Source organism: Seriola lalandi, unplaced genomic scaffold, assembly GCF_002814215.2.
Source record: "Seriola lalandi dorsalis isolate HSWRI2012SDOR001 ecotype SW California unplaced genomic scaffold, Sedor1 jcf7180002053686, whole genome shotgun sequence".
NCBI classification, from domain to species: domain Eukaryota; kingdom Metazoa; phylum Chordata; class Actinopteri; order Carangiformes; family Carangidae; genus Seriola; species Seriola lalandi.
The window spans coordinates 411,547-424,393 of record NW_019524239.1 but is presented as its reverse complement, the minus strand read 5'-3'; the positions used below and the strand labels follow the sequence as shown (position 1 = coordinate 424,393).

Here is a 12,847-nt window from a genome sequence, read left to right as displayed (position 1 = left end):
GATCCATTTCAGGCAACACAAGTAGGATTATTGCACTGAGCAGCACAGTCGGTGGAAAAAATAGATTGTCTTGTCTTCACTGGCTTGTCTGTATCCTAAATGAGGAGACTGTTAACTATTAGTGTGGTGTGAGACTGTAGTGGTCATCTAATTATTCTATTTTGTGTATAAAAGTAAAAGATTAAAACTTTAATTAAGCAAAAATATATAATAGCAGTAAAAACCTACACTTGGAGAAGACTATAGGTATCATTACGTCATATATTATGACAGCGGTAATCTCATGTGACCAGGGTTAATCCAGGAAATGAGAGTCTTGTGGTTCACCACAGAGAGTCTGTGTGTAGGTGCAAGACCGCGTACATGAAAAGTTGTAGTTACAATGAGTCCCACTTCTCCTTTTGCCATGACATTTAAGAGAGCGTGTTCTTTTTTGTGCCGAAATCCTTCTCAAACACAGTATAGTGTGTATAAGCCCTTATCTAACTGTATTATGAGTGTTGCTGTTATTATTAGCTGATCATCCCATTATTTGGAGAAATTTAGACATGCTTACCGACTGTTCCTCACAGGATTACAGATTGATTGCTCAACCAAAAGAAGATAAAATAATAGTAGTTCAGTTCTTTTTAGTCTCTCAAATAACAGGTATCATGTTATTTATATCAAACTGAATTTACCAAATACATTAACCATATACACTAGAGGTTCATGGTTGCAGTGTATGTCTGCGTGTGTGTGTGTGTGTGTGTGTGTGTGTGTGTGTGTGTGTAGGCTACATGTGGAAATGCTGTACATTTTTATATTGTTAGTAATATTCATAATTTTGATTTAAACTGTTTTTTTAAATTCAGCTCTCCTTCATTACACCTTGTCATAGACTTTTTTCTTATTGTGAGCATTTCTGCAGTAAATCACTGTAAATAGTTCTGTTGGACGTGAGCAACAATGTGCATGTAGTGAACTCATAACTCCTCATGTAAGATGAGATTGTTTTTACAGCTACACCATAACATAAGTTAATATTGATATGTTGCATGCATCATTTAAATCTTTCAGGTGATGTTCTCTGACTGTGAATCGTGCAGTCTCGGCGCATGTGCTGAATCTCTGAAGGTGTAATTACTGACTGAATAGCTGTTTGCCAAGAAATGCCATGTCAGGAAAATTCAAATGTAAATAAACAATTTCGCAGCATTTAAGCTTCTTTTTTTCTTGATCCTACACAGGCGTGGAAGTTTTTCAAGTCTAGTTTCACAGAGGGATTAGTACCATTCGTACCGTTGTGGTCAACTGGCAGTGGCTTGTATCAGAAACTTTCTCTTGAAATCAACTTCATATTTTTTAATATGTTTTGTCTTCAGAAATGGCTGCACTATAAATTGCAAAATATAACACTGAAGATCCCTTTTGTTATTTTATCTGAAACTGTCACATGTAGTTGAGTGAATGTTGGTATCGTGGCATCTAATTTAAAAAAAATCACTTCATCTGTATATTTGTGACGCGGATACTTTCTGTTATCTGCAGTGGTGCACTCAGTATGTGTGAATGTTCATGTATTTCTTCATAAGTTAGACATCAGACAACAAACCTCAAAAATGTCTCTTCTCTTGTGGTCTGTATTTTGAGCACGTGCTAATACAGTTTATTTGTCAGCTCTGGTGTGCGTGTGTGCTTGTTTTATTGTGCTTCTAGTCAGTTACATAAAGGTCTAATTGTTTTACAGTCTTGGGCAGGTTTGAACATAGAAGCCAGATTACAGTAAGGATTTCAACCCAACAGGATTACCTCTAGATTTAAGCACCTTATTTAGTTCCAAGCAATGAAAATCAGCCATAAGCTTGTCTGTGGAGTGTGTATATAAAGGCAACGTCTGACACCAGACTCAATCTGGTTGATAACCACGAACAGCACTACAATTTTAATCACCGTTGCTACTTTGACTCAAAACAGGTAAGAAACTGAAATTTTACAATTTTTAAGACAATTCACCCTCTAGTTTTGGGATTTCTTTCTGTTTTGTCAGAAGTAATCATCAGAAAGTGTGAGATTGTGTTCCTGATGTTCCGTCAGATACTCATGATACTGTATGAACTTGGTGTCTGAGGAAATATCGCTGTCTATTTACCTGAAGTTACATTTTTGGATTTGCCAATTTATCACAGAATTCGTTTTTAGACTGCATTGTATTTCTCCAGCATAACTTGAGATTTGTCACATGCTGTAGTGCTACTGTTTTCTTTATCTCATGTTATATGCTTCAATATATTGATGGTGCATTTATAATATTTGTATATATCAGCTGTTGGTGGACTGAGACCCAAACATGCAATGTTTGGTTTCAAACAATGAAAATTATATTCAAATTTGTATTCAACAATCTGGTAGTCAATAATCCCACTGTTCCCCTGGTCCTGACTCTTCTTCATGATTCTGTTCTGGTCATTACAGAATGGGATCCTCTAAGCTGGCCCTGCTTCTGGTCCTGGTGTCCTGCGTAGAACGCTGTCTGTCTGCCTCCTGTGTCGTTGACAGCTTCTCAGTCAAGGAGGACTTTGACCCCAAGAGGGTGAGTTAATTCAAAACACACATATGCACAAACAGCATGTGTTTTCAGAGAGAGTTTAAAACAACTTCTAACTTTCTTGCTCCATTGCTTCCCATTGCAGTATGCAGGGAAGTGGTACGCGCTGCAAAAGAAAGATCCAGAGGGCCTGTTCCTGCAGGACAACATCTCAGCCGAATACACCATCGATGACGACGGCTCCATGACTGCCTCCTCCAAGGGACGTGTAACTCTGTTTGGGTAAGTGGCCCCCGCTTTACATCAGTTAAAAACACTCTAACTCCCTCTAACCAAAGCAAAACCTGCTGGTCTCACCCCACTTTAAACGCCCCTCAGGTTAGGGTAAAGGGTCAGTTTCTTGACTCTTTAAAAACTGGGGGAGGTGAGGGCAGCTCAAATACTCAGTTTCCAGGGTCAGAGGTCAAGAGAGGTGCTCAGGTTCTGCCCAAGGTCCACCCTAAGATTTAAGATAGACGCAGGTATAATTTTCCAGAAGCACATTCTGAACAGCATTAGCTACAAGTTGGGTTTTCCCTGGATTATGAAGGATTAGGAAGAAATGCAGTTTGAAGAGATGGGATTTTACACAGGAATGTTGGCTTGAAAGCACTTTTACAAACACAGGACATATGAACTCAAATGCTCATGACTAAAAACTATGTTTGTTTCATCATGCTGCAGCTTCTGGGTCGTGTGTGCTGACATGGCTGCCCAGTACTCAGTCCCCGACCCTACCACCCCCGGCAAGATGTTCATGAACTACCAGGGACTGGCCAGCTACCTGTCCAGTGGAGGTCAGCTGTGCACACATACACACATTCATACATGCATACATACATACTCTCATTGCTTTTCACTCTAACGTCTCCCTTTTCCATCTAACCAGGTGACAACTACTGGGTGATCGACACTGACTACGACAACTACGCCATCACCTACGCCTGCCGCACCCTGAAAGACGATGGCAGCTGTGAAGATGGCTACGCCCTTGTCTTCTCCAGGAACCCCCGTGGCCTGCCCCCCGCCATTCAGCGCATTGTGCGTCAGAAACAGGAGGAAATCTGCATGGCCGGAGAGTTTCAACCCGTCCTGCAGTCCGGAGCCTGCTAAAGAGGAAGCAGAGCGAGGGGAGCAGGAGAGCGTGCCAGCTAGCTGCAGTCTTGGTGGCTGGAAAGCAAGAACAGGGGGAATGAGAGAGTGAATGTCAGAGATATGTTGTGTATATGAGAGTGAGAGACATATAAAAAAAATGTAACAGAAAGACTGAGAGGAGGAAAAAAAAAAGTGAAGCGAGGATAAAAACCTGCACATGTCCAACCAGGATTTCAAGATTTCCAAGAATTGCATCTGTTTTTTTAAAAATCCATTTCCTCCTTGATCTCTCATGTTGTTATTGTTTGTCCAAGGAAAAAGTCACTGTTGCTCTGGTGTTTTGAGTGAATGTGAAAAGTAAAATAAATAAAAAAATATTTTTCTAAACAGTTTATTGGGATTTTGTCTTTTTTTGTTCTGTAACAAAGCTATAGTGTGCTGTTTGTATGTAAGTACAAATTCACTTATTGGTCACCTGTTCAGGCTTGAGAACATGTTGCACTTTGACCATGTATGTGACTGTGATCCCTCCTAAGCCCGAGGAAAATGCAGCCAAACCCTACACAATACGCACTGAGCAGTAATGGGCTTACTGGTGGTCTGATGTTTCGAGCCCTTAGTCCTATTATGCCAACTCACTTAGTGTGCTCCACGGGTCAGGGATCATGTCAGGAGCCTTCTGAAGCCACGTCTCGCTAACTATGCTAATGCGTTAGAAAATGCAGCAATTTGATGCCGAAATAGTCCAGTTTCATTAACTAAATAGGTGAAATGTTGTCAGGGAATGGACAGGAGAACCAAGAAGGCTTTCACAGTCATTGTACTTCATGAGTTCAGCAGTGAGAGACAGCCAGAGAGGCAGAAAGACTAATGGAGATGATGATTTGTTTCTATAGCTGGTGTGTAATCCTGTTATGCAACAAGCTGAAGAGCAATGTGCTGAAGCCAATAATGGCCAAGCTTTGCTGTAAATCAATATAATACACCTGATGACCCGACTTCACACAGACACCTGTTTTGTTTCCTGAAGCATACATGTCAGAGGAAATAAAAAGTAACACTCTCAGACACAAAACAGAGAGATGACATTTTCTTCATATACAATAGTGATCTTTCACTAAAACTACATGAAATATAATTTACATGAGTCAATTTTTATCAGATTGTTGTCCTTTTGTTGACATCTCACCCTAATGCACCAAAATTGATCACAAATGTAGCTCAGTTATTATTAAACCGATACCTATCTCAGTCAGTTTAAAATCATAACATTTTCGTGAGATCATAGAAACATGAACCATGCATTTTGAAAACATGTCAGCAGTAAATGTTTGAATTGTGTTTGGAAAAAGCATCCCAGTTGTACAATGGACCTGTGTGACAGCCAATTCCCTGAGAGTGAATACGCAGGTTGGCAGGACAGTGTGTTAGGGTCACCTGGCCAAAGCAAGCTTAGCTCTGATGGGATCAGCTCTTTGGCCTTACTGGAAATGAAACCATCTGTAATTATCAAACAGCTAATCCCAAACAACGTTTTATGCTTCTGTCATGACTTCTCATGTAACAAATGTATTTTATTCTCTCTATTCTATTCAAATTCACTATAACTGATCCAGATCTGACTCAATATTTAATGGGCTCTTCCCTGGTTCATGCAACATCCCTCCACCAAGTTTGTGTAATCCTGTTGACAAATAAGCAAACAGGGATGAAATCACTCTGACAGAGTGTAAGGTGCGGGGGAAGAACGTAGTAAGAGGGGCCCAACAACGCCAGCTACTATTTCTAAACCTTAGCTGTTTGTTAAATGGATACCAGGACGCAGGGTCATTTACTGATAAAGCAGAAACGTGTGTTTGAAAACAAAATATTTTATTAGAAACAAAAATATGAAATAACAAGGACTGGAGCTGCTGAAAAGGAGGATTATATTAAAAGGCAAATGAGAATTAAAAGAAACAAAGAATAAATCTATTTTATTTAATGTATGGATTTCTTAAAGGTGAAGCACAAGACCATAAGATTTACTCGAAATTCACTAAAGATTAACAATACTTACTTAAATGCATGAAGTGTGGGTGACCTCAACTGGGGTGGCTAGCTTCCCAACCTCGCACCACTCAGCTACACTGAAAAAGAAAAGCTAATGCTAATGCACCTCTGCTATGGGGCATGAATGCCCCACTATGGATGAACCAGTCTACATCTGTATGAGGAGGCAGCACTAAAATAGAGGCATCGCAGGTAAGTGGCAAAGTGACTGATGGGTGTAAAATTATGTTTTTTTTTGTTTGTTTTTACCACTTACCTGCAGCCAATGCTTCCAGCCACACAGCAGGTGCTCTTTATAAACTGGCCCTGATGAGGGGGTCGGCTGGGGGAGGAGTCATCCCTGGGTTGTGTTCACAAGTCCTACGCTACCTGAAAGCATTCACCACTACACAGGCACCACTTTGGAAGTAAAATGGAAAGAGGGTGGAAAAAGTAATATAGATATAAATATTACATTTGTGATGCAGTCTCGCCTTCACTGCAGAGCCAAACCTGCTGTTAAAACCCAGACTGTTTTCACGTAAACAGGCTACAAGCCTGAGGTAAGAACATAAGTGGATTTATCTGCGTGAGTTTGGTGAGGCTCCAATGCAAAACTCACACGTCTGGAAAGTCTGCCAGAGTTATGTTATTCTCAAAATGCAAACTAAACAGAACAACTCTACTAGCCTGTGTTATTCATTAACTGTATGTAACCAGTGGCTTTCTTCTCGTATTGTCACATTTTTGACATTTGGAGTCACTGAGGTAAAAAGGTTTTACTGACATGACAGTGTCATGTCTCTGCATTCAACCAGAAATAACCGGCTCTGCAGAATCATGGATGTTACTGTTTAATCTCTCTACTTCATATAAAAAGCGTCAGTGTTCATATACTACATATGAAGGTAAACAAATGAAACTTACTGAATACATTTCTTGTTAATTACTATATTAGGATGTGCCCACTAGAGTGCAGTCAAACCATGTCGGATGTTAAACACTAAGCTTGAAAACCACTTGGCCACAGAAACTGCAAAAACTTTAGCTTTTGTTTTGAGTGTTTATTTTTATGTCTCATGCTTCACTCTCATCTTTTTATGCAACCCCAACTTTTACTGGCTTTGTAGTGCATTGACTGAGCAGCTCCCGACTATAGATGGCAGATGACATCACATGATCTAAAGTGAAACGTCACACTGTGCTCTGTGAGGGGAAATGTGACGTTCCTTTGTTCCAGGAATGGTTGTGTGTATCTGCTGTAACGAGAAGAACATACAGCGGGACTGATTTGTCAGCCATCAAACAGACACAAACTGATATGAAAATACAACTTAACGACAAACATGTCACTCTCACTGGCAGATTATTTCGTTTAAAGTAAATTTCAGGACCTGGTAAGAATTTTTTTTTTTTGCAGTGTAAGTACCTGAGATAAAACTGTCTCTGATTTTATCTTTCATTATTCAAATACTTTCCACTTGAGGAAAACAGTTCCTTCAAAGGGTTTACAAAGGGCATTCTCATCTTCTAACATCGACACCCATACATTATGTCAGACGTCATTCAGTTAGCCGGCTAAGATGTAAAAGGTATATTGTTTAAATAACCATTATTATGATGAGAGGGCAGTAGTGCGAGACAGTCTCTGTCTCGTCTGTTTGTCCAAATATCTACCTGTGAAATGCTCGCTAACTTTGTTAACCACCTGTCTCTTTGACTCATCTGACTTTCTGTCTCTGTTTTTTACGACTCTTTGAATCGTCCGACTCGAGCTGCTCTGCAAACAGTCGGTTTATCACAGTTGGGGGGGGGGGGCAACAAGGTGCTCATTAGGATAACCTGAGGCTGTATTTCAGGGTCCACATTAAGTGCCACCATCCAAAGCACCATGAAATATTTTTATTGGCTTAATGTTTAGCTTAATGTTACATTCTTTACATTTATCATGTAGATGGTCGCCTCTGCTGTGTTTTGACAGTGCAGGGATTCGTGTTGGAGCCATTCCTTAGCACGTCATTAGCAGATAGATAAAGGGACAGAGGGTGTAGGGCGGTAAAAGATAGTAAAGATAACTGGTGCTATTGTGTTTGAGTTTGTAGAAAAATGTGAAAATCGTGAAAACCTGCTGGCTCAAATGATCTGTACGTATGGAATGAAATGGATGATGGACCTTTAGGAACAACCTGAAAAAGTTGTCATCAGTGGAAACCTTCCAAGCTATCTAATTCATTCTCATGGATGTGGTGTCTTGCATGTGGGCCATTACATATAAAGCCATTATATTTTGAAGTTAAAATTGAGACTTTCCTGTTTTTTCGTCACTTTCCTTTGGTTTCCTCCTCGCTTTTAACTTTTGTTCATGAGAATCTTTGAAATACTGTGATCCCAGTCAAAAAGGTCATGACCTTAAATTACAGGGCTGATAGAGGTCACAGTGGGGTTCATATGTCATGACACACAAAATGTGCGCTCAGGTAGGACGTGCTTATTAAAAGATTATCAGTGCAGAGAAAAAAAATCCTAAAATGACTCAACAAAGAGCCACATCTTTATCTGTCTGCTGCTTTTTCAGCTCATGTAACCACCTGACAGATAAATCAGTGTCAGCCAGTGTCTGGATAATTTGTCTTAAAGTTTTCTCAGACACACAAATCTCAGTTACATCACCCAGTGCAGAAATACATCTCACCTCTCAGTGAATGATTTAACAACTCTCATTATAGTAATTTCCCCCTTATTTACCTCAATATTAGAAGCGTTGTGTCAGGAATGTCTGTGATGAAAGACCTGAAAAGACGTTCTCTGACTGACACAGACATTACTTCACACCTAACCCCACCTAAGTTTTGACATATTACCAACAGCTCTAATTATAAGGCAACTGTCACTCCCCTTTTCATCTCTATTTTCTTTAGGTATCATCTTTCTATTTTTCATCACTGTAGCTACTTTTATCTGCAGTGTTTCCTTTTTCTTTTCTCTCTTTTATCATTTGAAGTTTTAATGATTCATGAAAGCGTGGGCTTGGACATCCTGATGACTGACGGGTTATGTGATAATCAGAGTAAGTGCTCATTTTCTTGATGGTAGAAAATATAATTAAATATCATTTTTGAACTCAAAGTATCTACATGTAAACTGATACTGTTGTACAGCACAGACTTTCAGACAATTTGAAATACATTAACAAATGTATTATTTCACCCGCACTTTTTCACAACTTGTAATATAACATAATAAAGTAGGCTGCTGTGATATGCTTATTATATCAAGCATTTGCTTGAGTCAAAGTCAAGAGAGGTTTATGCAACTAACTAGACAGCGAGAAAACTAATGTCAGGTTGCAGCAGCCCAAGAACTGAGACCACTGACACGCTGTGTGTTGCCATTTGTTGAATTCAGTCTAAAAGCCATGAAATGTTTATTCTGAGTGACGTAAGAATAAAGAGTTAAACAGGCACTTGATGAATGAAACTTTTTATTAAGAGTACAAACACAAAAACAGCAAAGACGATTAAGAAGCAAAGGCATGTCTTACATTTACTACAGTAAACTTCACCACACTAAGAAATAAATATTTTGGTTGAGTACACAACATTTATTAGTAAAACAGTATAAGGCTAAAGCACTGGTTAGTAAGTTCCTCTCACACACATATCTCTATTCAAAATTGATATAAGCATGCATAGCTACAGCAGTTACAGCAATACAGGACATAGCTGTTTGTGGTTATGCTTGTACCATTTTTTTCCAGAAAGAAAAAAAAAAATCACTTTGTCACTGGTTAACCAACTTCTCTGAAAACATAAAACATTCATAATCAAGTAATGGATCCCATCTCTCTCTCTCTCTCTCTCTCTCTCTCTCTCTCTCTCTCTCTCTCTCTCTCTATCTCTCTCTCTCCCCTCAGAGTTCTGCTAATTTTGGTTGTAATTTTTTATTTATCTTCACCAACTTCTTCTATTTCTTGGTCTCCTCAATCTGCTCCACCTCACTGGACTCATCCACCACTTTGCCGTTGACCATCGTCTGAGTCACCACCTTCACAATCTTCCTGGTGCGAACGTCAGGCTCCTCTGCACAGAGAAAAGAGATGGGATGAGATGAGATGAGATGAGATGAGATGAGAAACAAATGATTTGGAATGAGTTAAGTTGAAATAACATAGATAACAATATATTACACATCTATATGAGAGATATATGAGATTAGAAAAGACTAGTTTCAATGAGATGAATAAAAGATTTACACAGCTGACAGTGCAAACTGAGATGCAGAAAGAAGAGAGGATAATGTGGAGATGATGAGACACGGTAGAGAAAATATTAGAAAGATATGATTCGAAGAGATTAAATATGATGACGTGATAAGAGAAGAAAGTTGAGAAGAGAAAGGTGAAGGAAAAAACATTGTGAGGGGAGATGAGAAATAAAAATGAGATTAGCTGAGATCATCGTAGTCATTTTCATTCATAATACCCCTGTGGTTTTTCACTGGGAGCAGCTTTAACTCTTCAACTCTTGTGTCTCACGAAGACACAAGAGTTACAGCCTTTGACTCTGTGTTGTCTTTGGTCTTTTAATGTTGTGAGACAAAGATGAACATTCTCAAAACACCCTCCACTTTGTGAATCCTGCGTGAGTCAGTCGGATTAAGACGCAGTTACAACATTGGGATAAATGTTTTCACGCCCCACTTTTGTTGCTATAGGAGCTGAGCTGTTCGTGGTGTTTGCATTGTTTGGAAGTTCATAAAACTATCATTAGTCCTGGGCCTCTCGGATGCGTGTGAAAGAACATATGTGTGTCTGTCAGTCTCACCATGACGCTGTCTCAAATTCACATCTGAATCCAAAAAAGGTGTGGCTATTATGCAGCAGCTGTTAAATAAACATTTGTGAACAATTTGCTCGGCTTATCTCCTTCATCATTTAATCATCACTTCAGTCTCTCTTTACCTCCCTGATGTTTCCTTGAGGCTCTGATAAGATGCATTCAAAATGAGTAAATGACCACTACTGCGGTATTTGCTGTTCTATTGTACTATTGTATAATACTATGCTTAGGTCTTTCTGTTGTTCTGACGTACAAACGGTGACTTCATGCTCTGTCATCAGATAAAAATCAAAATCCAAGGACTCACTTTTTGGTGGAGGAGGAACTTCTTTGACTCTGTGGGGTAGAAAGAAAATATTTAAGAATCAACGGTGACCTGTACACAAGAGCAACACATTTAAAGGAATGTTTCAGCATTTTGGGAAATATGCTTGTTCTTGGCTTCATGGAGGAGAGTTAGATGAAGAAGATCGATACCATTCTCATAGCATATGAGTAAACATGAGGCTGGAGCCAGCAGCTGCCGGCTGAACTCTAAAGATCAAAAATTCATACTCACGTACTGAAACAGAAGTGTAAACACAAGAAGTTATGGTTTCACGGGGAGTTTTGTCACCTTTGGACAGAGCCAGGCTAGCTGTTTCACTCTGTTTCAAGTCTTTGTGCTAAGCTATGCTAAAGGGCTGCTGCCTGTAGCTTAATATTTTGTATTGATTTTCTCATTTAATCCCCAACCCTGAAGAAAAATTCTCTTTTATGACACTTGGGTCTTATTTTTGTTTTGTATTTTTGTCGTTTCTGTACACTGTGCTGAGATCTGGGAACTTGACGTTATCACAGCAACAAAGGGCGACTAAACTATTTTGTTTGGAGGTAAAGGCAAAAGTGAGTGAAACCAAATTGTTGGTATTAATCCCCTTTTGCATAGGAAGACTACAGTAAGTGTGGACGGTCAAATTTGTGAAATGTCAACAAGGAATTTGGTCTATCAACTATGATGGATATTTACAACAAACAGATTGATGATGAGATGTATGAAGTTTGTCTTCTATTTAGTGATGCCACAAAACTCCCACATTTCAGCATTTACCTTGAATACAAAGTTATCATTACACCTCCAGGTCAAAACAATGAAAATAAGACCTCATTTCTTATGAAACTAGAATTCCCATTTCAATTTAAGATATTTAATCTCTCCCATTCCTTCATGAGATTGATGAAAGCTCACGTTTCCTCTCCCTCCAGCAGGCGCCTGTAGGTGGCGATCTCCATTTCCAGGTTCTGCTTGATGCGGAGGAGCTGCTCGTAGTCGGTCTTGGTGCGCTGCATGTCAAGCCTGAGCTGGGAGAGGTCTTCCTCCAGCTGGCTCAGGGTGGCTTGCAGCCGCTCCATCTCACCGGAGTATTTCTGACCTGTCTCACCCAGGTTACCTTCCAGTGCTGCTATCTGAGGAGAGGGAGGGAAAATAATAAGAGAGCTGGCCATCTGTATCTGTATCCCTGGGTCTAATGTTACCATTGTTTTGTTTTTTTATAATGTGGCTCAATGTTGTCCAGTTCAAGAAATGTACAAAAAAAAGAAAGGAAAGAAGTTCTAGCTTTTCAACCTCCTCCTGTTTCCACAGGTGTTATCAAGTGGAAAGTAGACCTCAAAAATATCTCCTGATTCTGAAATTACTTCCTAAACCATTATCAACAAATACCTGTGAAGTGACAAGGCCTTGGCATCCAAAGCAAACACTAGATTGCTCAGACATGATTACCCAACTCACCCCCAAAACTCACCCCCACACAATTTAGCAACTGAATCCACTATGTCCTTGCATGACTTGGCGGCGTGGGAGAATGTGTTGACTGTCAAACAGGATTACAAAAGAGCAAAACAAAACGACTTTTCCCAGACGCTCAGATGATACAGTAGCATGGAAATGTATGAATTAAGAAACAGGTCTACCTGAGACTTAATCTGAGCGTCTGAAAGGATTTTTCTGTGTTGTTATTTGACAAATCCCTTATAAAACCTGCCTTTCCTTAACACAACACCGTAACTCATCGGGGCTTTGTGAAAAGGTAATACTCGTGACCATGTTTTTTTCATGATCATGGAATTTGCACTGCTTGATGTATTAGATTTTGTTTTCACAGCTTCCAAATGTATTATTGTGCATTGTATAATGTAATTATTTTCTCAGTTTAGTGGTTAAATAAAGTATCTATCTATCATTCAAATCACTCATTAGAAAGCTGACATGCCTTTGATGGTAAAAAATGAAAAGTTCTGAGAGAGGTTCAAATATTCTCAATCCCATTTTATACAA

At 39.4% G+C, this 12,847-nt stretch overlaps 2 protein-coding genes across 2 annotated transcripts in view; one reads left to right on the top strand and one right to left on the bottom strand.

Moving 5' to 3' along the window:
• Positions 1-1,849: 1,849 nt before the first annotated feature.
• Positions 1,850-4,053, top strand: rbp4l (retinol binding protein 4, like). Its single transcript, XM_023401492.1, has 5 exons — positions 1,850-1,956; positions 2,455-2,572; positions 2,673-2,809; positions 3,251-3,363; positions 3,456-4,053. Exons 2-5 carry the CDS (start codon positions 2,456-2,458, stop codon positions 3,677-3,679), a joined length of 591 nt encoding a protein of 196 aa, XP_023257260.1. The 5' UTR covers positions 1,850-1,956; position 2,455; the 3' UTR covers positions 3,680-4,053.
• A 5,107-nt stretch (positions 4,054-9,160) lies between these two features.
• Positions 9,161-12,847, bottom strand: part of LOC111651525 (keratin, type I cytoskeletal 18) — a 10,114-nt gene continuing 6,427 nt past the window's right edge. Inside the window, exons 8-10 of the mRNA XM_023401490.2 lie at positions 11,759-11,976; positions 10,838-10,866; positions 9,161-9,771 (exon numbers count right to left, since the gene is read on the bottom strand). Coding sequence (XP_023257258.1) covers positions 9,656-9,771; positions 10,838-10,866; positions 11,759-11,976 — 363 coding nt within the window. The 3' untranslated portion in view covers positions 9,161-9,655. The remainder of the gene's footprint in view (positions 9,772-10,837; positions 10,867-11,758; positions 11,977-12,847) is intronic.

Coding starts and splice junctions, on each gene's coding strand:
- rbp4l (XM_023401492.1), top strand. CDS start 2,456: ATGGGATCCTCTAAGCTGGCCCTGCTTCTGGTCCTGGTGTCCTGCGTA. Junction 2,573..2,672: donor AGGACTTTGACCCCAAGAGG/GTGAGTTAATTC, acceptor TTCCCATTGCAG/TATGCAGGGAAGTGGTACGC. Junction 3,364..3,455: donor CAGCTACCTGTCCAGTGGAG/GTCAGCTGTGCA, acceptor CCATCTAACCAG/GTGACAACTACTGGGTGATC.